General features: G+C 40.9%; 1 protein-coding gene across 2 annotated transcripts; it reads right to left on the reverse strand.

Annotated features, from left to right (window-relative positions):
* Nucleotides 1-9360: 9360 nt before the first annotated feature.
* Nucleotides 9361-15219, reverse strand: LOC102534798 (T-cell surface glycoprotein CD1b-1-like). 2 transcript variants are annotated; one of them, XM_015249077.3, is made up of 6 exons: nt 14999-15219; nt 14489-14755; nt 13624-13806; nt 12634-12912; nt 12146-12239; nt 9361-11506 (listed from the first exon to the last, which is right to left on the reverse strand). In XM_015249077.3, the coding sequence occupies exons 1-6, from the start codon at nt 15057-15059 to the stop codon at nt 11485-11487; spliced, it is 906 nt and encodes a 301-aa protein (XP_015104563.2). In that variant the 5' UTR covers nt 15060-15219; the 3' UTR covers nt 9361-11484. The 2 variants fall into 2 exon arrangements, with proteins under 2 accessions (XP_015104563.2, XP_006215676.3); XM_006215614.4 differs by having other exon boundaries at nt 13528-13806.
* Nucleotides 15220-25787: the final 10568 nt, after the last annotated feature.

The raw sequence follows: 25787 nt of genomic DNA on the forward strand, positions 1-25787 counted from the left end.
ACTAGCCCTGGGTTCCGATACCTTATGTACCATGCTGTGGGGAAGTATTTCAGAACTCTGAGGTAATGAGATAATCCTAAATGTTTTTATTCAAGCAAATTATCATTCTCTGATGAGAGCAAAATTAATCCATATTGGAACATTAAAAAGTCAAAGAATATGCCACGTAAGTCCTTTCACGGAACAAATTATCCAAGTAAAACCAAAAACTAACCTGAATACAGAACTCAAGAAATGATGCAAGAATATATAATTATTTTAAAAATACATAGCTAACTCTAAATAATTGTTTAAAATGAACTTATAAAATTTAACACATTTGTTTAGTATTTCAGAAAAAAGAATCATCATCAAAAAACTAAATTCCATATCAATTCACCAAAACCTGAGAAGGGAGATGAAAAGAAAGGAGATAAATAAGATTTCTTTCAAATCACATTTTATTGATCATAAGAGCATAATATAAAATAGGATCAATTAGAAAAATTGTTTAAATTATGATGTTTACAGAAAACGAGATTAAATCAAGGCGGCAAAAACACATTTAGCTCATATCTCTAAAACAATTAAGATGTTTAAAAATGTGTGTTTAAAAAAGATGAATAAATCCATTATCAAGTCAGAAAACAATGAAAGGATCCAACCTCTGTAGAGAAATTTTAAAGTCCTTCAAAAAAGAAAGCAAATAAAATGGCTTCAAAATCCACACCCCAGTACATATGCAAAGGAAAAATGATGCTAATATAAGAGGGTGCCTGCAAATACCATAAACATAAGTGAAAACATATAAAACATGATGGTAATTAAGTAGATAATCATTTATTACCACTGGTTTTACCAAGTTTCTGGCAGCAAGACATTTTTGTCATATGACAGTAACCCAAGAACTTCTCCCTTAGCAGAGCCATGTTCGCCTGGGGAGATATTCCAGCCTGAAAACACTGTATTTGCAAGAGAAGCAGATCAGGGACTGAGGCAAGTAGACCCCCAACAGCACCTCCTTTGTTCTTGCTACAAACTGAAGAATCAATTGCATCACCTGCACAGGAAGGCAGAGAGGGGGTGGGGATGTATTTTGAGAAGCAGCCTCTTAGTTCTACAGAAGGTTCAGGTTGATTTGACAGATTTATTTTAAACTTTATCTGGAAAAATTAAAGCATAAGGTCCTACATCTTCTAGCTAAAGAGTAATAAAGGGAGCATTTGCCTTACTACAAAGTAAAGCATACTAGAAAGTTAGTGTTAAAACAGGTAGAAGATGCATAGAAACTTATCCTAGGAGAGACGTGGGTATTGGCGCTTAGAGACGAGAGAAAAGAAAAGAGACAAAACAGGAGGTGTTGGTAAGCCCTGATTACGTGTGCCATGCTGAAGAATTGTCTCATTTTTCAAGCTAATGAAGGCATTTAAATGTGAGAGTGATGTGCTTAAGATGGCATTTGGGAAAATCCCCTAAACCCCAGTGAGATTAACTGGAGAATGAATCAGAGAGTAATGAGACCAAGGTGACAGGTGACTTGAGTAACCTGAGCAAAGGTGGTATTGGTGAAGATGGAACAGGGTGGAGATAACAACATAGCATGGAGGTCCTCAGGGTTAATCCAACAGAAGTGTGACCCAGAGGAGACAAAGTGGTGCTATTCACGAAGGTGGACAGCGTAGGCTTGGGAAGGATGGTAGGGAGACGCACAGTGCAGATTGGGTCAGGTTGAGACGAAGGCTCCAGTCAGAAGTAGTCAGGTGTTTCCTGGCATAAAGGTCATTACAAAGGGGTGTTGATGACACAGAACCTGCCAAACACACGGTACCATGGGAAGAAGTGTAGGCATCTGTAAATCTGTCCCTCTTTTTCAAATTATATTTTTAATTTAAATTTAATAAAGGATATCACTTGTGTCATAGAATATGTTCAAGTCTCCTGAATTTGTTCATTTATTCATTCTTTCCTTCATTCATGACATATTTATTGGGAACTTACTATATGCCAGGCTTTTTACTAAGAGCTGAGAATACAGTGGGAGAGCCAGTGAAGAATAAGGAAGGAGGGATATAGTCTTTGTCCTGGTGAAGTTGAGTGTGAATAAAACCACCCACACAGATGACTGTACAAACACAGGTGCCATAAACACTGAATTTAGAAGTGCACAGTGCTATGATAACCATTAACAAGAGGAAAGGACAAAATCCCAGAAAGGAGTCCCAGAAAGTGATGACAGCCCTGCGTTCTGAAGGAAGATTAGGAGTTAACCTGGAAAAGAAAACACAATGCATGCAAAGACCAAGTAAATAGAGGAAGTCTATCCCATCTGAGAAACTAAAAAAGTCCACAATTCACATGTATTTCATAACACGGCATTTCTCAACTATCATTAAACTCTGCTTCTCTTTTTTAAGTATATCGTTTCTTGAAAGCCAAACCAAAAAATATGGACGTGATTATTCACCGAACCCCATAGTACACACTAGTGAAAGCTGTACCATGTTTACATCAAGGTAACACAGTCAGCAGGCTGATCGTCTAATAATGGTGCGATTCACTCATGACAGCCTGCAGCACCTGCAAATCTCAGACTCAATAATAAATGTGTCAGAGCCCAGCGCTCCATCAATTCATTGAAGCAGGGGGTTCCTATGTGCTAGTCGGCCAACATTTTCAGAATGACAGCCTTTTGTGCAACATCTGGGTATCACAGGGTCTTCCTCCCCCATCCCCATCATGTTAGGCAGATGTGAGCTGAAGCTTGACTACTTCACTTATGCTACACCCACCACCGCTCTGTAGACCTTGAAGGCCCTTTTAAACATTGAATCAGGCCTCTGTTGAAGTTTTTGTTTCTGTGCGTGACACCGAGCCCTTAGGTACGTGAGAATATTCAGAGCGCATCCTAACACCATGCAGACTAAGAGATGCTGCAGCAATTCTGACCCCCTCATTTCTCTAGAATGGGGAACTTCCAGAATGGTGGAGTGTGGAGCATAGCTAATCCTCTTCCCCTAAAACAATGACAAAATTGGACAGTATTTTCAAAAACAATCATATCAAGATTCTGGAAATGGATCAAAGGTATACAACAAATTGAGAAGTGTTTATAGTACAAAAACTGCTGAACCTGGGCTAAGCACAGCTGTGGCTCTAACCCAGGCTGCTCCATCTTTTTCCCGTGCCCGGCTCTTCAGTGCAGTCCTACTAGGGCAGGAAAGCCATGAAAATCAGAAGCTTCCCTGCTGAAGGTGGCTCGCGTGACTTAGAGAGAGGGGAAAACAGCCAAACCCAAGGGCATCATTGAAAACAATAGCAAATTCAAAGGCAAACAAATGGAAAAGGTTAATTTCTCAGTTAGCATGAGGATTTAACACTGGGTGGAGCAACATACCTGCAAACTAATCAGAAAATGTAGAGGGAGATCCTGTGACTGTGATGGCTGTGGGGACATGGATAATCTACCACTTATTCCTGGAAGTCTGGAAGGATGCACACAAGAGCAGGGCTGCATGCACGCTCAAAAGAGACCAGAAGCAACCCATCCCAGCTTTCTGCAGGTCCCTGGGTGAATATGAGGCTTGCGCACACGCTGTGAGGAGATGCACAAGATAGTGGAGGGGAAAATAAAAATCATGGCTGACTTGCAAACTTCCTGATCTTTGAACGCTCTTTCCAACTCAAACAAAGATCCATTGGCAAAGGATCTTTGAGACTTGTTGGCTCAAAGTGCTTGAGTACAACCTTCTAAAGCCATGAGGTTTGCTCTCCTCCACACTTTTTGATTCATTTTATTATTTTTTTTCACTTGCGTCCTGAGTAAATGTCTGGATTATTTATTTTTGGTATTTCTTCTTCTCCACAAATATATTTAAAGCTATAAATTACTCTGTAAAGCTACCTTGGTTTCATACCATTGTGGACTGTAGAGAAGGGTAGATACTGAACAGAATACATACTACCCTATAAAAAACATACTATACAGTCATGAGATTCAAATGGTCTAGGACGTACTACAAGCAACTGTACTAATTTGAAGAACTTTAGAATCATTCATAAAATAAAAATAAAGCAAAAATAAGTTAGGGAAGAAAATAATTTCAGTATTCCACAAGAAATTGCGCTGTTAGAAGGGTGTAATAACTACACACCACTTTGCAGTTTTGAGGTTACTGAAGCCACGAGTTACCACAACGAGCTGAGCAAAGCAGAATTAAATTTCTGATGACAACCTCACAACAGTTAACAAAGTCACTCATGAGACTACTTCTGAATTAAAATCAAGCAGAAGATGAATTCCGAAGAAAAAACTATTTCATTAACCTTAATTTAGGGGTGCATAATATGGTTTAATTGTTCCCTTCTTGCTTGCTTGCTGTTTGTGGCCAGGTCTCTTCTGAGAAGAAAGTCCCCCTCCTCTGCTTTGCTCTGGGGCTGTCCCACAGTCACACTCACAGATCCCCTCTTGTTAACCTGCTTGCCAAAACTGAAAAGTTCGCTGGAGACATACTACGAGATGTGGCTTTACACAAAGAAATCTCCCTAAGTAAGAAAATGATGAGGGGAAATCACCTAGAATAGTATTTTTGAATATACATTCGTATAAATGTAAGGAAGTGTTCAATTTGCTGCCGTTGAAAACTCTGTAATCAGCCGCTGGCCGTCCAGAATTTCCTTCAAAGAAGTCTGATTTACAAAATTTAATGTTAGAATAAACAATGCCAACTTAATAAAATGTTAACAGAGATATAAAATAACACAAACTCCTATTACATCTATAAGCATTTAATAGCCAACCAACCAACCACTGTACAGTAAAATCTCATCTTTCAATTTGAACATGTTGCTCTATCTTCACAGGTGCAGGAAAAAGGAGAGAAAGTGCACAGACTGCTCAGTGTGATCACACAATTGGGCCATTTCTACGCTTCATTTATCTACTCAGTAACTGCTCAATCTTCCAACTCTGCCCACACAGCCAACTCCATCCTGTGATTAATTTCCAGGAGGTTTATATATTTCAGGCATTTTCCTCCCAAATCTAATTCTGAAGTCCAGCGGCATTTTCTTTCTGAGGTCCATTCTTTTTCGAAGAGATTTTCCTTTAGATAAAAATTCCATTCATGTGAATTTATGAAGCCACTCTTGTCCCTGACAACCACAGAGTTGTAACAGAGATCAAAAAGCTCTCTGTGGCAGTACTAACCCGCATCACTCTGATCATTGCCTTTACCTCTTATTGGATTACCTTCAGATTCCCCCAAAGTCTTAAATAATTATTTCTTAGAGCACCTTTGTGAGTCTTCCATGAACTTACCAATGAGTCCATTTAACCTCCACTTTTTGAAAGCCTGTGTGTAAGTTTCTCAGCCATCTTCCACGCCCTCAGCCACTGCATGTCGCGGGCCATTATAGTCATGACTATTGACGTGAACTGGGCCCACATGCTCCAGTGTGGTACAGCATGTTCTGAGGCCCCCAAAATGCTGGGGAAATCCATGCCTTTCTCCGCCCACTTTGAGTCATACTTTTATTATGTATCTTAAGGTGTTTTGAGTTATGCTACCCACATCTTGGAGGAGTGCTATCTAACAGAACTGTCTGTGTGATGGATGGGTTCTATTCTATTGCTATAATGGTATGGTGTTTAATTTGATTTGATTTGATTTTGGAAAGAGCAGTCTTAGTGTTTAAACTGAAAACAATACCTTTCCATTTTTATCCACATTCTTAAGGCTTTCTGTGATTCCAGTGTGTCCAGCCCACAAATAAGCCAGACCTTCCCTCATGTCTGAATCCTGAAGAAAGACACCTCTCAGCCCAGGCGAGGACCCCTGACGCACTTGAGTGGTGACCTCAGTGCTTCATTTAGGGAGGCTGGATGGCCCTACCCTTCCCCATCCACACCACCCAGTCCATGGTGTCTTATAGTTTATGGCTAAAGGTAACAGTTTCTTAATTCGTTGTACTGACTAGTGAAGTACAGCAGAAGATGGGAGTCGTCATTGCATAAGGCTGGTTTCTGATTACCCTGAGTACCTTTCCTCTGATCATCTTCAGCTAGGAGAGTTGACACTTCTTAACAGATTCATGAAGGTTTTTAGTGAAAAGTATTTGAATAAAAGACTTAATACTGAATTTCAACTTTTATATTTTTCATTCTTATTAAATTGACATGGTGTTCATGCATTTCTAATTTAAGTTTTTCTTTCACTGCTCGTTCTCCCAGAAATTTCTTTTTAGTTGTTCGTAGTTTATATCCTAGAGGAAGCGCCATTACATGTGACATACTCTTGTGTAGGTCGTCTTATCAATTCATAGACTGTATAAACTCTGGCCTACTTCTTAGGGTTGTTTGTTTTTAGACTTTACTAGGACTTTTAAAATTATTTTTTATTTTGGGAGTAATTTTAGATTTATGGGAAAAAAATGCAAGATAATATAGAATGATGTACCCAGTTGGCCCTAAAGTTAACATCTTACATAACTGAGGTAAATTTGCCAGAACTAAGAAATTAACATTGGTACATCATCATTAAAGCCTGGATTTGTTCAGATTTCAGTGGTTCTCCCACTAACTTCTGTTTTCTGTCCAAAGTTTCCTTCCAGGGCATCAGCCTGCATTTAGTCCTCACGTCTCCTTTGTCTTCTCTGATCTGTGACAGCTTCTCCATCTTTCCTTGTTTCCGTGACCTGAACAGTTCTGAAGAACGCTGGCCACAATTTTGTCGAGTTTCCCTCACTTCGAGTTTGTCTTTTTTTCTCAGGATTAGCTCGGGGTTGTGGGTTTGAGGGAAGAATACCACAGACGTGACATGCCCTTCTCATCAGGGCACGTCAGGGCACACGGTGTCAGCACGATTTACGACTGGGAATGATAATCTAGACCACTTGGCTGAGGTTGCATCTACCAGGTTTTCCCTCTGTGAAGTTACTCTTTTCTCCTCCGTGCTCTGTTCACTGGAAGGGAGACACTAAGTCCAGCCCGCATTTGAGGGCAGAGAATGAAGCTCCACATCCTGGAAGGGAAGCTGCTTCCTAGATAATCTGGAATTCTTCTGTAAGAAAGATTTGCTTCTTTTCTCCATTTTTAAGTGTATTCATTTATTATGTTTATTTCATTTATACTTCGGGCTTTACTAGGTTTTTTGAGAACTGCTATTACTCTTCTCCTAATGTTGTGGTTTTCAGTGGGCTGTAAGTGGGCAGTAAAAGAATTTACCAAAGACAAAGGATGAAGATAGTAAAGTTGCTTATCAGATACACTGTCACGGCAGCAGTGGGCCAGAGATGAGAGGTGTCTGTGTGCCCCAAGGGTCGGTTGCTGAGGTCTTTTATAAGAGAAGGTGATCTTTTACTGCTTGTGCTGATGTGACATGAGGCACAAAGGGGTCATGGGGTCCGTGGTTGGCTCGTGCACAATTCTCTGATTGTTTGATACTGAGGTAACAGGGAAGAGACGGGGGTCCCGAGAGGGTAGGGCTGGGGATTTGGGTAGCGGGTTGTGACCGGTCCTGGTGACCAGGCTTTCAGTCACCGTAAGGTTGATCATTGTCTAGAGTAGTTAGTTCAGCTAAAGCAGGTGGGTATTAAGAAAGGAATGTTCTTTGTTATCTTTAAAGGGCAGCAACTGGACGCTTGAGGACCCCTGGGACAGGAATCTGCCAGATGTCTGTGGACCCCACACAAACCATGTCGGTGACACCCCTGTCCCTGCCATCCACTTCCCTAACTTTTCCTTATAAATCAGCTCTCTAAGTTGAAGCCCACTTTCAGGTTCTAAAGTCACCTGATTCCTGTTCTAATACTATATGAAAAACGTTCTTCTAAATTCTTCTTTTCTCAGAGTCACACAAAAAAAGAAATTGAGACAAGAGTGTTATTAGGCCATCTTGCTTTATGTGGCTGTAACTTGAAAAAATCACACAGTTCTGTGTGCTGTGCCAGCCATGTGCGTGAAATGAGGACAACTATATTACCTTCTTCATGGGGTTATTGTGAGGATTAAATGAGGAATGTGTAAGAAAGCATTTAAGAAACATATAAAAAACACTAGCCCATAGTATCTTTAGAACCACCACCACCACCACCATCATTATCGTTATCAACACGAATGATCTCTGTAACTTGAGAAAATAGTAATGTCTTCCTTCCTTTTTAGCCTTAAAAGCATATATGAGGAAATAATGGCTGAATATAAATTGTTTAAACATCTACATCAAAAAATTAGTAATACAATGTGATTTGTGATTTATAATTATATATATTTGGTGTTGGTCCCCATTTCTGGAACAGAGTTCCTAAAATCTTAGAACTTCCCAACTGTTGAAAGCAATCAAAGTGTCTTTTGTTAGTTAATGAGGTGACTTTTGGAAAGCCCGTAGGTAACGTAAGGATGGGGGCTGATTGCCAGTGGAGCCAGTGTGATTGGAGGGTTGGAACTTTCAGTCCCACCCCCTGACATCTCAAGAGGAAAGAGGGACTAGAGGTTGAATTGAACCCTATAGCTAATGATTTAATCAATTTGCCTATTTTATCAGTGATATAATAAGTAAATGTGTCTCCAAGTTCTGTGAGCCACTCTAGAAAATTAATCAAACATAAGAAACAGATAATGGAAACCCCCAATCTTTCTGTGATTGGCAAGTCTGACTGCCCCCCACAGTCTTGTAGGTCTGAACCCCTAACCTGCAGAATCTGATGCCATCTCCAGATAGATAGTATCAGAAATGAGCTGAATTATGGGACACCCAAGCTAGTCTGAAGTGTTGCTTGTTGGATGCCTGGGGAAACCCTCTCCCTCACACATTGGAACTGGTGAGCAGAATCCTTATATAACAATAAATTAAATGCAAAGAGAATAAAAGGAAGGAAATAATAAAGAAAATATGATTGTAGAAAAAACCAACAAAACCAAATCTTAGTTTTTGAAAAATGTATAAAGTTGATTATCTCCCTATCAAGATCAGAGAGAGAAAGAACAAAGAAGAGAGAGAGGACAAATTTCTAAGATCTGGTAAAACATAATTATGAACCCCATAGACATTAACATAATAAAAGGAGGATATTATGCACAAGCCAACAGTAAATTAGAAATTTGAACACCTTTGACAAATCCTTTAAAACCATAACTTACCAAAGCTGACACAAAGAGAAATAGACAACTTGAAAAGAGTTCTTTTAATTTTTTTTAATTAGCTGTGAAATTTAAAACTCCCCCCTCAAAAAGAAAAAAATTTCCCAACACACGTCTTCACTGCTGAATTTTACCAAGTATTTATGAAAAAATAAATAACAGAAATCTTCCCTGAGAACAGAAACATAGGAAAGATTTCTTGACTCATTCTATGAGACAAAAAAACCCCTCAATACCAATAGCAGACAAGGAAATTATAAGAATTTAAGAAACATTGAAAACAAAATATTAGCAAACTGAATCCACATAATACATTGCGAACAAGACAGACAAGCTTCAGAAACACAATTTTGTTTTATCATTTGAGAATCAATAAGTGTGACTCACAATATTAAAAGGAAAAAGAGATATAAAACATTTTGTCATCTCAAGAAATGCGGAACACGAGGCTAATAAAATTCAACAGCTATCCACTGTAATAATGATAACATCAAGAAACATTTAGCAACTTTGAAAGTGTTCTCAATCTGATAAAAAGTATCTATGACACACTTACAGCAATTATTGTAAGTAATATAAACTCTTGAATAATTCTTGTCCAATACAGGTAAAAGGATGAGGATGCCAGTTGTCAATTCTATTCGTCAGTGTACAAGTGTTCATAGCCAGTGCAATTGGGCAAGAAAATGCAATAAAAGACAACATGAGACTTGAAAAGAAACGATTCAAATTTCCTAATTTAGAGCTGTCATGAGAGTATGCATAGAAAATCCAAAAGGATTTACAGATAAAACATTAAACTTAATAAGTTAACAACATGGGTGCTGGAAACAAGGACAAAATATTTTAACATATGTCTATGTATTAGCAAAAATCACACGAACACACACACATGCACACATACTCTCATACAAAGAGTGTTGAAGGGCCCTTGTATTTTAAGACTGAAAGCCTGTTTCTGAAAGTCATTCATCCAGAGGTCACAGTTAAACTCATTAGCTGTACTGATGGAGAGGGAAGAAAATGATGTTTTCAAGTCATTTCCTACCCTGCTCAAATCCTAAAGTCCATATTGGCCTAAAATTTCCAGGTGGGAGAAGTACTTCTAATATCTGTGGCTTGTGTGCTCTGCCTTCTCTTCCTAAGTCCTATAAAAAAAATATATTCAAATCTCCTCTCCTCACGCTTCCTGCTGCTTTACTTAAAATGAGTTTGGATTGTTTTATTAGAATGAGTTTTCTAGAAAACTGTGGAATAAGTAAAAGAATAAATTAATGTAAACATAAATCAAGAAATATAACTGAATTGATACAGCACAGATATCAAAGTCCAAGAGCAAGAAAAGCCCTCTGGAGTCTTTTGCTTAAACACTTACCAACCCACCTGCACGAGTGCCCCTTACCCATCCCGCCTCTCACTCATTCTCACTGAGAAATGAGGAACAGCTTCCTTATGATGAATGTTTATACGTGAACTGTCGTTATAGGATGGGCACAAGTCGTTTTCTCCAGAGAAGTTCAGGGCAGAGGCAAGGAGAACATAATAATGTTTGCTGTGTGAGAATATTTCAGTAAGAGGAAAATGCAGAATATCAACTAAAGAAACAAAAAGAAGGAAGGTGATTTGGAGAGAAAAAAAAAAGACCATTAATACGGCAGTTATATTAACTCAGATTATTTTTACTAAGTAAATACATGTGCAAGTAAAGAGATCTTGCCAGGAATCCACCTACAGCAAGCCCTTCTCTCAAGGAATTAACAGTAGAAGGAAAAGGAAAACAAAAATGACTGCAGTGTTGCAGGTAGCCTGTAAAATGGGCCACCAAGCCAAGGGATGATTACTTCCACTGTAGCACTAAGGAGGGCTTCCTGGAGGAAGAAGCATGTCAGCTGGGTCTCGTGGTTAGAAAAGCATCCAGGTAGAGGCAGAGAAACTAGGTTGAAAATGCTCAGCATCTCTGCAAATACAATTATCTCAGCATAAGTATAGTTAGCTGACTTTGACAAATGATATTTCAGCAGAAGCCAGCCAAAAAAAAAAAAAAGTTTTAAAATAAGAAGCCAAAGGGATATCACCATTAAGCTGTGTACATCATTTCATTTATTCCAAGGTACATTCTTTTTCACATCTCACATCTATGAAATCCGAGTGGATCCTATTTATATCGTCTGATAATAAATGTACAATTTTAAATTATTTTTCTGGCAGTGTATGAAGTACGATTTATCTTGCAACCTATGGGAGCTCTGATTTGATCAAATCTGATGATTATTTGATGAAACATGATGAGACTGACTTCTGAGCTGATAACTTGAGCCTCTGGGCTTCTGGGTACTTATTCCAAACGGAAAAAGAGACACGGTGAGGGCTCATGAGATATTCTGATATGGCCTGTTAAGAACACAAGCAAAAAAATTGCTCTACGTAAGAGATATTTGTACACTCATATTCATAGCAGCATTATTCACAGTACCCAAAGGGCGGAATCAATGCAAGTGTTCATGAACCAATGAATGGTTGAAAAAATGTGTTACGCAGCCTCAAAAGTAAAGAAATTTAATGCATGCTACAACATGGGTGAATTATGAGGACTTACATGCTAAGTGAAAAAGTGAGTCTCAAAAATGATGACTCCACTTGTACAAGGTACCTAGGGTAGTCAAATTCATAGAGACAGAAAGTAAAATGGGGGGTGCCAGGGCCTGGGAGGCTAGGAATGGGGAGGTGTGGTTTAGTGGGTATCAAGTTTTAGTTTTTCAAAATGGAAAGAGATCTAGAGATCGGTTGTACAAAAATGTGGATGTACTCAATCCTACCAAACAGCACATTTAAAAATGGCAAATGCAGTCAGTTTTATGTCATGGATATTTTACCACAATTAAAAAAAAATAGATTTACATAAAGACGGGAGTTGGGAAGGAAGGGGAAAAGGTCTGGTGGAAATATTGAGGCTAAACTGGTGTACTAAATAAAATGGAGGAAAAGAGTGAGACGATGGACAGAAAAGACACATTAAAGATGAAAACTTACCAGCGCCTAAAATGCCATAATGCGAGACAGATCAAAAGGATCAAGGACGGCACCACTATCGCCAAAGTTATCAGGACGATGGAGGTGGGACGTCCTGGCAATTGGGAGAGGACACAGGGATGTCACTTCAAGATGCATTATTAATTCTCCTGGCCTTCCTTTGCCCACCTGAGTGTCAGCAACACATTCATCTGCTTCTGATGTGTTGGCATCTCCAATTCCCTCTTTCAGATGCCCAGACATCATATATTCACAGCCATCCTTTGTCTCTCCCCCTTGCCCTACTCACCCAGTCCACAGGTCCTTCACACCTACCTCTTCTGTACCTTAGATCATCTATTTTTATCTCTCTTGGGACTGAAGTCCCAGAAATAAATCTCAATTTCTCTCCTTCTCTCATTCATCAACTCCCTCCCCTTCCCCAGTCCTCCCTCTATACTGGAGGACCAGCTCCTCCCATCCCCAGCTGGGCCCCCGTTCTTTCTCACCCCAGTACAGGACGATGTCCTGGTCTCCGAGACTGCTGTGTCTCACCCGGCAGCTCAGGCCCGCCGCCTCCCTGGCCGCCACATCCAGGGTCACTCGGAGGTACCACGTCCCGTCTGCCTGGGGCAGGACGTCACCTCGCTGAGTGCCTGGCTGCTCCTGCTCACCCCGCATCCACATCGCCCACACGGGTTTTGGATGGAAGCCAGAGACATGGCACACCAGCAGCAGACGGCCGGGCCCGGGAGTGGGGCCACTGGACAGCCAGGCCTCTGGCTTCACTGGGGCAGGAAGAGGCAGGGAGAGTGTCAGATTATGACTCTAGAGTATAAGGACTGGGAAACCCATAAGTTTGGACAGCAACCTCTTCTACTCCTTTGGGAACCAAATAATCTGTTGATTAAGCCTTAATTACCTCCTACTTAATTACCTCCTACTCTTTTTTTTTCCAGAAGAAATTTTTAATATTTGGAACCTTTGGTATCAGGAAGCTGAAAAACCAAAAAAAAAAAAAAAACAAGAATTTTTTTAAATTACACTAGAATAAAAGTCTGTAAGGACATGTAATGGAACTATAATTTTAAGGAGAAAAAGAAATGACCTAAAATATCTGGTAGTTCTTTTCTCCTGTGTGTACCATACAATCTGGTTTCTTTGTATGTCTCATAAATGTTTTTCGTTGTTGTTGAAAACTGCACATTTAAAATAAAATAAAGTGGCAACCCTGGAAAAAAAATATCTGATAGTTAAAAAGGAACTTGTTCATGTATATTTAGAAATAGATGATGAAGTATCAAATTAGAGCATCAAGATTGTATAGTTACCTCCTACTCTTGAATTTAAAGAAGGCTGTGTGAAGTGAGAGGGAAAAGTGTTGAGGAGAGGACAGGACTAACCTTGCCTCTGCAGTTCCGCCTTCCCTGCATCGAGGACACCGAAGAGATACTGAGGGCAGGTTTCCAAAAGAAGCTTCGCAACAGTGTCGCAAATACCTTGGTACTGAGAGATGAGCGTGCAGAACTGCTGTGCCCGGCTGCCGCCCTCTGGGGCAGGTGCACAGGAGTCATTCTTGATGCTCAGGAAATCCAGTCCTCCTAAAGCGCCTCTCAAGAAGCTAACTGTGGGCTTCCCAGGATGCAGCTCACAGCCTGCTATGCCCTGGATCAGAAAGGGATCTGAATAGAAGGAGAACAAAGGAAAAGTTATTTTAAAGCAAACAAGAAAGAAAGGGATCCGAAAAGGACGTAGGACCTTGGATTTGGCTCAGCAGAAAGGTCTGAGGTGTGAAATGATGACCCCAAAACCAGTTGCAGTATTCAGCGACTTCTCAGAAAGAAGAGGCCTGAGGAAAGGTATGTGTGTCAAACGTGGTGGAGATGGGCTGCTGTAAGGATGGAGGGCCGGCAGGAGGGGAGAATTGCATCCACACGTGTGATGGAGTCAGTACAGCATCCCACGGTGACAGGGAGAGTTACACTGAGAGAAGGGATCAGGCAGGAGGTGCTTGAGGAGATGGACTGGAGGAGGCAGAAGTCATACTTCAGTTTACTCAGGCACAGGATAGGAGAGAAGTGAGGGCTTCTTCCTTGGAGTCTGAGAGAAGCAAGTTAGGCACAAACAAGCCAGAAACGTTTATAAATGAGGACTGTCATCTATCGGACAAGAGTCCAAGAAACAGGAGGAATCTGGGACACTTTGTGGAGGTACGGAGTCAGAACTGGTGACCATGCTAGAGAAGTGTGTGCCCACGGTTGGGTAGAGTGGGAAGGAGGGGACCAAGATCAGAAGGAGTAAGAGCCTGAACCGAGAGAGAGAAAAGTCATTGTGAATCTGCCCAGATCAGAAGGCTGTACTCACATTCCAGGTGGAATTCACTGGCACGGTCCTGTACTTCCCGAATGAATCCGATAAGGTAGACTCGGAATAGTTCCTCTAGTTCTATCACCTCTTCCTCACTGAAGTTGCCCTTGGACCAGGGCTTCAGGAAAATGGCAGTGCCCGACTCACTGTCCCAGCCATGAATCTGCAAATCATCCAACCAGCCTGAGCCTTGATTTTGCGCCCAGGTGCTGTTGGCAAACTGTGAGATCTGGATGACATGGTAAGAGGTCGGCCCCTGGAAGGCTGTGGGTAGTGGAATGATCAGAATTAGGAGAAAGAAGACACAGGATGGAGTGGAAAATAACCCAGAGTCTGAAGAACATAGAGCCTGAGACATTTGCCTACCCCAAGTCATCTCTGTCCCCAACCTTCCGAATGGGGGAAGAGGGCTGGAGACGGGAGGGCCCAGACCCTTAGTGGCAGGTGCAGCGTGCTTTGATCCAGACCCCCTGCACGCGTGCTGGGGGCTGCCGGAGTAACACTCACCGTCCTCATTGTCACCACCTGGGAAGATAACTGCTAGCAGTAGAAGTGACAGAAGCTGCATTTCACCGGGAAGCAGAACTTCTGACTCTCAAAGCTGGTGTTTGACCTCTAATTTCAGCAAAACTTTTTCTCAGCACTCTATAGTGACTTCCTCTCTCTTCCAACGGACAAATCTCTTCCTCACCCACATTGCGCATCAAAGGCAAACTGCGCCTCCCACATTCTGGGCTCCCACTCTGCCTCTCATTTCCATACCAGCCTTTGCCTCTGAGATTTTTTTTAAATCTCTTTGACTTCCAGCTGTTTCCTTGACTTCAGCTTCCTTTATTCTTACTCTTTGGAAAGCCCCCAGGTGATGCTGAAAGTTAACTTGACCTCCCTGATCCTTTATTTCCACATCTGTTTAATAAGAGGGTAATATTAAACAATTGCTAAGCGTGTAGTCTGTAGAAGGATTCCTTTGTTTTATCCACCCAACTGGACCTTCCTCCCCACTGCCAATATATTTAGCATCCACTGAGCAAAATATCTGGACTCTAACCAACATGTTAGCTTTAAGGATAACTCTTGGATTTTCCTCCACTCAGGAAAAAAATAAACGGATATGTAGTATCTGGCAGAAATGTGGTAGTAAAACATTTCCAGTGAAAGAGGTTTTCACTAAATGATCCTAATTAAATAGATAAGAAAATGCAAAATAATAATGTAGGCTGTCTTAATTCCCGGATATAAATCACTCACAATATGAAGACTAGACTTCATCCAAGATTATCACTACCTAATTGTAAAATCCAGAATAACTCTTCAAATTCTAAAGCACGTAAATTTGAACAATATCCCTAGAATCCAATACATGATATAATCTAATCCACTTTCTGTAACAAATAACAACAGAGATATAACATTAACTGCCTTTATATCATTACATTCCATCTTTTTTTCTTTTTTGTAAGCCTTGAGTTTAAGGTAGGACACCTGAGATTCAGCTGATACGATGCACCGTTGATTCACTGGCAAGAACACGTTTTAAGAACTTGGCGGTGTGCAAGCAGAATGAGTAGATTAATTCTCCCACACAGCAAATGTACCACTGATGGTGACGTGGGCAGTTAGCCTCAGAAAGAATACCAAATGGATCCAGGTGAGTGCTCACAATACCCTGGTGTACATTCAGAGAGAGGCATGCTCTGAGAATCACAAAGAAAGGGAGGCTCTGAAAACTCCAGCCCCATTTCAGGGAGTCAGACAATGGAAAAGTGCACTTGAGCTCCTCGCACCATTGTTGCTATCACTGTCATTGTCCCCTGCTTGGCTGAAACTTGACTAACGGCACTAAAACATTCACCAGAACATAAAGATGATGGCCAGAAAGAGGGGCACTCAAAACAATTTTTACATAAGCCACTCCACACTAATCTGTAAAGGCTCCTCCCTCAATGGAGGGGAACTTCCAGAACAAAAGCCTGAGTGGAAACAAATATCTTAAAGTCAAGATTACGCCCATCAAGAGGCTCAGAAGATAAGGTCCTGCCTTTATTGGTGAAAAGTGGATGGAGAGTGTAGGAATTAAAGGGTGAAAATTTACCTCTGATTTCCCCAAGTTCCTAACAACAGTAAATACAACAAGGATCCTAAAATCTATCCCAAAAGCAAAGAAGATGCACATCTTGGATCCAAAGGTAAGATTTCTGCAGACCTGAGGACAACAGAGGACCTTCCACTGAAGTATATAAGGCAGCTGCCCAAGGGAGCTGGTATCTAGTGACTGCCTGAGGACTGCTCCTGTGTGCAGTCCTAGAGGGTCTGAGTCCTGGCCACAGTGCCTAAAGATTATTGAAATTAAATACAAATGGAGACCGGATGTGAGAATTCCCTGAGCAGTCAAAAACATTTATAAGCCATGTAAGAATAACTAAATCTAGCATATTTCATGAATGTAAGTGAAACTCAAACTAGGTTATTTTTTGTAAATGGCTCTGACAATTAGGAAAGAAACTAAAGCCATCTTCCCAAAAATGGTAAGAGATAATCACTTTTAACCAATCCCCTGCCATCTGGAAACCCCCCACCGTGACAACCAGTCATTGTAAAGATTAATCACTTCCTCATTTTTACTTTGTAAGTCATCCTAGCACTTCATGCCCCTGAGCTTTATATCACCCTTTGACTTTGGGAGCTCCCAGTTTGTGAGCTGTTTTTATATGCACAATAAACTCTTACTAAGTATTCGTTTGTTGATGTGGTGGTTTTAATTTTGCTATTTCTGGATTTTGGACAAGATACTAAACCAGACATAGGAGAGTAAAACACATAAGTAGCCTATGGTATTACTTTATTTTAAGTTTGGTGATTTTAAACAGGTAATAAAAGTTAAGGATAAATCCAAAAATGACAAGTATATTTTGATCTACTTATTTATTTATGCACTCATTCATTTTTTCCAACAGGTATTTATTGACTGCCCACTGTTTGCACCTATAATGGCTCTACTCTACCTTCTCACCATCCAAATTGTCATCACCCCTCCCACCTTATCCCAAACTTGGAAGTGAGTTCACAGACTCCCTTTTAGCTTAGGAACCTTACCGGGCTTAATCTAGTCCAGGATCCATAAATTCTAAAGCGTTCACGTAAACCTCAAAATTGATCTGTAAGAGACAGCTTTTCAGTGAAAACGTACCTGCTTCCCCAGTTACTTGGATGCAGAGAGGTTTAAACTTCTGAGACAGACTGACCGGCAAACCCAATGCATTTTTGCCTTATTGACCCTTCAATTCAAATTGGATGTTTCTGGATTTTGTTTTGTTTTGTTCTTTACATGATACTGCCCCTGTAGGTTTACTTTGTTGTTGTCTTTCTCTTAAGTGAGGTCCATATGATCCTTATAGCTAAGTAACAGATACCCGTGCAGGTAGATCTGGAATTCAAATTCTACTATCAAATTCTATTTTATTGTTTGCTTGCATCTGCGATTGTTGAGAAAACTTCTGTCAATTTGTTATTACTTTCTGGGCAATGTTTTCTTTGTAAAGATTTTCCGTTTTTTCCTCCATTCTTCCCTCATGGAACATCTCAGACTCTGGAGTTTCATATTACAGTGTGAATATCTCATAATTGCTTATTCATTTTTTGCTGAGGTGAGATATAACATAACATTAACCATTTTAATGTGTACGATTCGGTAGCACTTAATACATTACCACGTTGTGCAACCACCAGCTCCAACAACTTTCAAAACACTTTTTTTCACTCCCAAAGAATATCCCATACCCATTAAGCCGTCATCCCCTCCCATTTCTCCTCCGCCTCAGGCTCTTACTTACCAACAATCTTCTTTCTGTCTCTGTGGATGTACCTATTCGGAACCCCTCATATAAAGGGAATCATGCACTATGTGCCCTTTTGGGCCTGGCTTCTTTCACTTAGCGTAATGTTTCTGAGGTGCATCCAGCTTGTATCACGCACATTCCTTTCCTTGGCTGAGTCACAGTCCATTGTGTATATATACCACATTCTGTTTATTAATGGGTCGATTAATGGAAGGACGTTTGGCTGTTTCTTTCCATTCACTACTCACTATTCACTACTGTGAATGCTTCTATGTACATCCCTGTACAAATATTTGTTTGAACATATATTTTTAACTGTTATGGATATTATGCCTAGCGTTTGAATTGCTGGGTGAAATGGTTAAATCAGTGTTTAACTCTGAGTAGCTCCCAGTTTTCCATCGCAGTTGGAACAACTTACATTCCTACCAGCAGTGTGTGAAGGATGGAATTTTAGCTAGATGATAGTTAGATAGAGAGGTAGAAAGATAGATAGATAGATAGATGAGAGATAGATAGATAGACAGATAGATAGGCAGATAGATAGACACTGTATTAGAGGTAAAAACTAATATTTTAAATAGTATTATTAACTACTTAAGATAAAAATATACTAATAGTAATAGAGAATATTTGAAATATTTTTGCAATCCTCTTTAACATCTGACTTATAGAAGACAGCTATATTTTCATACCTGCTTCCAAATACAATCTGATGCAGCATTACATGCCATAAAGTCTCTAGGAAACAATGTACACTAAAATAACATCATAGTACTGTGACAAGAATAGTTTTGAACTCATGGACCCTCTGAAAGGGCGTCAGGAACCCCCAGGCACCCTGAACACACCCTGAGGACAACTGACCTAGACCCGGCATTTCTCTAGGGGATATGTAAAGGCATCACATCTTCTTTCTAACTTATAATATTTCTAAAAAAAAAAGATATATTCTCCTAAATAGCTATCTCATTACCCTGAGATAACCAAAACAGATTAAATAGTTAATTCTTTTCATTTATTTACAAGTTTTCAAGAGAATGAATTGTTTGTATAGCCTCCTAGGTGACCAATGAGTTAGTTTTTGCGTGACTGCATGACTCGTGAGTTTCAACACTTTTGAAATGCTTGACTCTTTCCTGGCCATTGTTTTTCTTCAGGCTCACGTTGTCCCGTCTGTGATATGGGATTCTTTTCAAGTCAGCCACTTCTGACCTTTCAACTCATCTTTATTCCTTAGCTCTCCAGGACTTCCTGGTGTGGCATAGTTGTTCCAGAATCTTGTAGAAATTCTCTTCCCCAAACTTGAAATTAGCCATTTCTCCAAAGTGTTTTAGTTCCTTTTAGTGAGAAAATATGTTGTGGAAGCCATTATCTAAAATCCCAGGTCAGACTTGGTTTCTGGGCTTTTTCAGTGGCTGGGACCTTTTCTTATTTTTAGGGATAAATACTGTGGTTTCATATTCACACTTTCAATTCAAGTTTAAAACTACAGAGCTTTACTCATCTATCTCACATCAGCTTCTCTTCTCCCACACAGAAAGTCCTGGTTCCCAGTGAGTCAACACAATGATGCTCCCACCCAGCCCCACTGTACACTGTACTCTGGACAGGTCCCCTGTCCTGCTGTGCACTGTATCCCACTAGACTGTACGCTCATGCTGGTCTTAGAATAGCAATAGCTTGACCACCAACAATATAATTTTTCATAATTTATGATTTGTTTTCTGATCCTACAGCTTATTCCCTGGACGTAGTAAATTGCTGTGTTTTAAAGTCGCTTGAAATAGTCCCTGATTTGTGTTCTGTCACCAACTTGATAAGTGATTACATGTCTTGTGGCATTTTGCTGCCCATTTTTCGGAACTGAAACTCTTGTTTGTTGTGAAATGTCTACATGGAGTAGGACATCCTGAATGTCAGGGTAAGGAGCTCAGCAAATCCTTTCTCCAAGTAGCAGTGATAACATGGGACAAAATTTTCAAAATAAGCCATTTCAGAATTCTAGAAATTGACCAAAGCCATACAACAGATTGAGAAGGGCTTATTCAAGAAGAACTACCAGGACCTCAGCAACAGCACTGGGGTCCACTTAACACAGGGCTGCTCCCTCCCTTCCCTTGGCTTGGTGATGCTGTAAGCTGAGGACCAGCAGTCTTGCTGCCACCAGAAGGGAACCCCCAACTCGGTGCCCCACAAGGAGCCCCATGCCCTGGGAGATTGCAGAAAACAATAGCAATTGTGGCAAAATTCAAAGGTCAACAGTACAGCTCCTGAGGTTGCAATGCTGGTGAAGGCAAAAAAGAGACCAGCAAAAAGTTAACAAAGACATCTGGGAAGTGACACAGTCATCGTGGACTTTGATAAGCTCCCACTTATTCCCAGAGGTTTGGAAGCTGCGCACAAACTAAGGAGAGACGGAAGAGGACCACAGTTACCTACTTCTCCCTGGCCAAACATGGCACCTGGCACAGAGAAAAAGTAAAAGCCAGAGCAGATTTGTAAACTGCTTTAATGGTAAGTGTGTGCTCCAGCCCACACGCATCCCCTTAGCAAAAGGTAGAAGCCTGACCGGTTTCAAGTGTCAAGGCATTACCTCTGACTAATCGTTGGCTACCACCAAGCTGTGCTGACTTAGGGATGGTTCCCAGGAGGCCGGGAAAAAGAAAGAAAAGGAGAGAAAGATTAACAGGAGAGAGGGAGACAAGGAGAAGGAGGAAGAGGAGGAAAGAAGGAAGAAAGGAAAGAAGGAAGAAAGAAAAGAGATCTTTATTTTTTTAAAAATGAGCAGAGACATCAGTGGCTACAAACTGCAAGGCAGCCAGAACCGAAAGAATTTGTCCAGGCAGGTAGCTTAAAAAAAAAAAAAGAAAAGAAAAGAACCACACACAAAAGATGAAACAAACAAAACAATGATGGCTTGATCTGAAGAGCCTCAAACTGGAAATAAACCAAATGACCATCGAAGAGTGGATGGATAAAAAACAAAATACAGTGTATTCATGCATGGAATTCTATCGAATAATTAAAAGGAATAGACTGCTCATAACACTGAGAAGCAACATGGATGACATATAACCATATGCTAGGCAGTAAATAAAAAGCCAAATACAAATAGTACATAGAGGGGAGGAGATGAAGACGGCAGAGAAGGAGGATGCTGAACTCACCTCCCTGCAAAACCGCATCAAAACCACATCTACATGTGGAGCCAATTTTCATTGAGAACAAATTGGAGGCGACTGGCAGAAAGACTCTTCTACAACCAAGGCTGTGAAGAGAGATCCACACGGAGTCAGGCAGGAAGGGAAGAGAAGCCATCAGGTCAGGACTTAAGCCCGCAGGAGGAGACACAGAAAAAGAGTGCAATTACATAAGCTCCGAGATCCTCCCTGGGGAGGGAGAGGTTTGAACCACATACTGGGCACCCTGGAGTCCGGCACCAGGGACACAAATCCTCTTAGATGGTATGAAAACCAGTGGATGACTTAGACGATGGCTGTAAGAAAACGAGACTCCACTCATGAAGAAGAACCCAAATATGCTTGCTTACTCCCAGGAACGGGAGGGAGGAAGCAGACTGACAATCCCCAGGACTCTGGCCAGTTTCCCCTCAACCACCCCACTGCCCACCCCAGCCCCTCAAGACCCAACACAGCTCCCCACTAGGGTGAAAGCTGTCGTTGCCATTGCTGAAGGGAGAATGCAGTTGGGAGAACAGAGGCGACTCAGACCCAGCACTGCGTCTGCAGGGGCGAGGGCAGCCGTGGCGGGTGCTCACAGATGTGGCGGAGCAAGAGCTGTCTCGAGCTCTGGCCGGTGTGCCAGGACCGGCCCAGTGCACGCCCCCGCCCACACCGGTGCACACTCTGGCCCCTCTTGCTCCGGCACCACTCCCCTCTGGGGCAAAGTTGCTGTGGCTGGGAGGGGGGAAAGTGCACACGTAGAGGGAACAGAACCACCTCAGAACTTCTGCTCCAGCACCTTGGGACCTGGTCCCACCCTCAATAGGGAGGTACCAGCCACTGAACATAAGAGAAGCACCCCCCAAATAAAAAAAAAGGAAATTAAATAATTAATAATAATAATAAAAAGAGAAACCCCAGCTCACACCAGGTTCTGGCTCCAGCCGCTCCATCTCCAGCCCAAACTCCCCACAAGGTGAGAGCTGCCAGCATCGCCTGCGGGAAGGTGTGCCCCGTGCTCATTTCACATCCAGCTCTCCCAGCAAAGCCACTGGGCACACACACAGCATAGGGATGCTCCCACACAAGGCGTTCTCTTCTGAATTAAACTTACCATCCTAAACTACAGACTTCAACCTTCCATCTTATTTGAAATGAGTGAAAATGTATCATGCTAAAGATTTACTCCAACTTACTCTATTCTAAATTGTAGATTTTTCCTTGCTTTTGCTTTAAGTTACAGCTCTCCTCTAGATTCAATATCGATAGTTTCCTTTCCTCCTTTGAATTTATCACAGTGAGATGAATTACGAAATATTTCATTCTACCCTTTCTCCAGAAGTCCACCCTGATTTCTAACATGTTTCTTTTCATATACGTTTCGGAATGGCTGGTTGCATTTTCTCACTTGCCTTGGAAAATATACAGATAAAAATGAAATTAAAGACAGATAACATGGGTGTCATTGTCAAAAATTTGATTTAACCTTGGCAAAAAATACATAATCCATATATGTTATTGCAGTAAGAAAAGTAAAGAGCTGCAGGTGAACATTTCATAAACCAAAGCTATTAACCTTGGTTGCCGGAGCTCCTTCCATCAGACCCACCTATTAGCTGACAATAAGGGTAAAGGAAGAAGCTGAGCTCACCCCTGCCCGTGCCATGGCTTCACACCCACTTTGCAGAAGCTGTACATTGCACTGGTTAGACCGCAGTCACAGAACCACAACCAGCTAAACAGAGGCCTGAGAGATGTAGCTTTTACTGTGCCCAGCTAATGACTGAGTGTTGATTTATCCTTGAGGAAGTGCAAAACAGACTCCGGGAGACAATCAGGGGGCTTTGCTATATAACACCATTTGGCAACCCATCTGTCTACTAAGGTACATTAATGTGCAGTTGGTAACTCAAAGAGGTCACCTGGAAATACCATGGTTCACAGACCAGGGGTGTTTGTCTCAGGACCCTTTCTACCCAAATTAGGGCTCATGCTCATATTAAATATTTCCCTTTCTAAAGTCATACCTGGCATTTTCTCTGCAGTACAACTGGGTGTGCACTGAGGATGGACGGAGTTGTAGGTAGACCAAGAAGTGCCTCTTTATTATTAAAACAAAACCAAATTATATCTCGAGAAGAATCTTGGCCCTCGCTACAGAAACCGTCAGCCTCCTGGGAGCAAACCTGAGATTCAGACAGTGAGTCTTTGAGTAGACCTCCAACAGCCACAAAAAATTTTCAAACTGCCAGTTCCACCAACAGCTCCACTGATCATTAAAGTTGCTGCTCTGCATTTAAAGATAATACAAAACTGTCATACGTAAGGTGTATGTCAGAGTACATAACTAGAAGTCTCTGCTGCTAAAAAAATAATTCAAATTAGTGCAGCATAAACAATATTTATGGGAGACTTAGAGTCTACCCATTCCTGCAGAGTATGTAAGATCTGCCACTGAGTTTGCCAGAACACCAGGGGGCAGCACACATGGACCAGATCCTGCGTGTTGCGTAGAGTTACTTTCCCCATTTTTGATTTTAGGCTTACATGCTCACCTTCCTTTAAGAGACTTAAAACAAACAGGCCTGTGAACCTCATAACATTTACAGAAAGAATGGTCCTGAGAACACTGTTCACTTCAGCAAATAGTTTCTTCTCTATGAGAACTGATGGGAGAAATTTCCATGTGGCCCCAGGACCACGAAGAGTGGTACTTTTCCTTATTTGTCAGTTTCTTCTAGGCACTGTGGATATGTAATTGATCCTGCCTTGGCCATTTTACTGTCCTCTAGTAATTTGTGGCCCACATATACCCTGTGTACAGGGTATCATGACACTTTATTTCTTAATTATGCCATTCTTGGCTTCATCTTACTTACTGTCCTTGGATGCAATTCCTATATTTTTATGATATGTTTTTAATTATATTTTTAATACTATATGCATGTTTTTGTAAGTAACTTTCAATTATTCTTAGAAATAACAATGTACCGTGAATTTAAGCATGAGCCTGCAAGCTGTTTGATAATTTGCGGGCTTTCGCACTTCCAAGTTGTGAGTAACAAGCATGCCTAGCCGTTTTGAGCTCTACTGCCACCCAGTGGTAAAATAAAAAGTTTATCCCAATCTATAGCCTTTGATGATTACAAACACCCTGACATTTTCAATCAGAAGGTTTTTGAGGTTGCAGATATTTTGATTCTGTTCTTAGACATCCAAATATTTTATACAATATTACATATTTTTATATTTTTCCCTCAATAGAAACTACTCACGGTGCAACCCACCATCCCAATTCAGTCATCAAGCATCTCCCAATTTTTATTTTGTTGTGTATGCTTTGTCTTTGGAGTCTTAAGTGCAGATTGTTGAGTTAATCATCCTCCATTTATAGCTCTGAGCACACTTCCTCTGTAAAACATTTGATTTTTTAATCCCCATAGCTTTGTCTTCCCCACATTCTAATGTATTAATGTGTTATCCTCCGTGCATTCTTATCAAATGTGGTATTGTGTGATATACACAGCTTTATTTTTCACACCTGCTATTATCCTGCATATGCATCACTTATTAATATATCTCATTCAGCACTCTTTCAGAGGCCTCCTGTGTTACTCAGTCTAGTCTGTTGTTTCTACCTGCCGCACAAAATCCCCTAGTGTGTATCTACCTCGTTTTACTTCTGTGTTCCCATTGAGATGAGCATCTAGCATGATTCCAGCACCTCACTACCATAAAAGCTCTGTGACAAGCATCCTTGTACGTGGTCCCTCCTGGATCTGCTCAACATTTTCCATTACACACATTCAGAAGTGGGATTGCAGGGCCAACATGTACGTCGTTAAACCAGTTACTACCACAAACTCTCCAGAATTACCTCAAAACCATCAACGTGTGGGGATGTCTATGTGTTTCACATCCCTGCAAACACTGGGCTTCTTCCTTTTTTTTAAGCCTAATAGTTTATTTCTTTTTTGATTGAAATATAGTGAGTTTGCAATGTTGTGTCAGCTTCTGGTGTACTTCCACAGCTTTTTAACGCTGCCAATTTGGTGGTATAAAATGACATAGTGTCTTAATTTGCATTTCTCAAATTACCAATGAGTTTGAGTGCAACTTTAATTTCAACCAAAGGCATTCTATGGGTTCTTCACTTACTGATGTATTTCATTCAGAGCTCTTTTCAAGACCTTCCCCTATTACTCTGTGTGTATAGGTATGAAATAGATTTTACATATATGTATGAAATTTATTTTTAAAACTTCAAATACTTCC

This window comes from Vicugna pacos, chromosome 21 (genome assembly GCF_048564905.1).
Source record: "Vicugna pacos chromosome 21, VicPac4, whole genome shotgun sequence".
Classification (NCBI taxonomy): Eukaryota; Metazoa; Chordata; class Mammalia; order Artiodactyla; family Camelidae; genus Vicugna; species Vicugna pacos.

Bases quoted from the DNA above. Each gene is read 5' to 3' on its own strand.
- LOC102534798 (XM_006215614.4), bottom strand. From the start codon at position 15,059: ATGCAGCTTCTGTCACTTCTACTGCTAGCAGTTATCTTCCCAGGTGGT. The intron at 13,807-14,488 runs GTGAGTACAGCC...CCTTCTATTCAG, and splicing joins CAGTGAATTCCACCTGGAAT to ATCCCTTTCTGATCCAGGGC. The intron at 12,240-12,633 runs GTGAGAAAGAAC...CCCAATTGCCAG, and splicing joins GGACATCGTCCTGTACTGGG to GACGTCCCACCTCCATCGTC.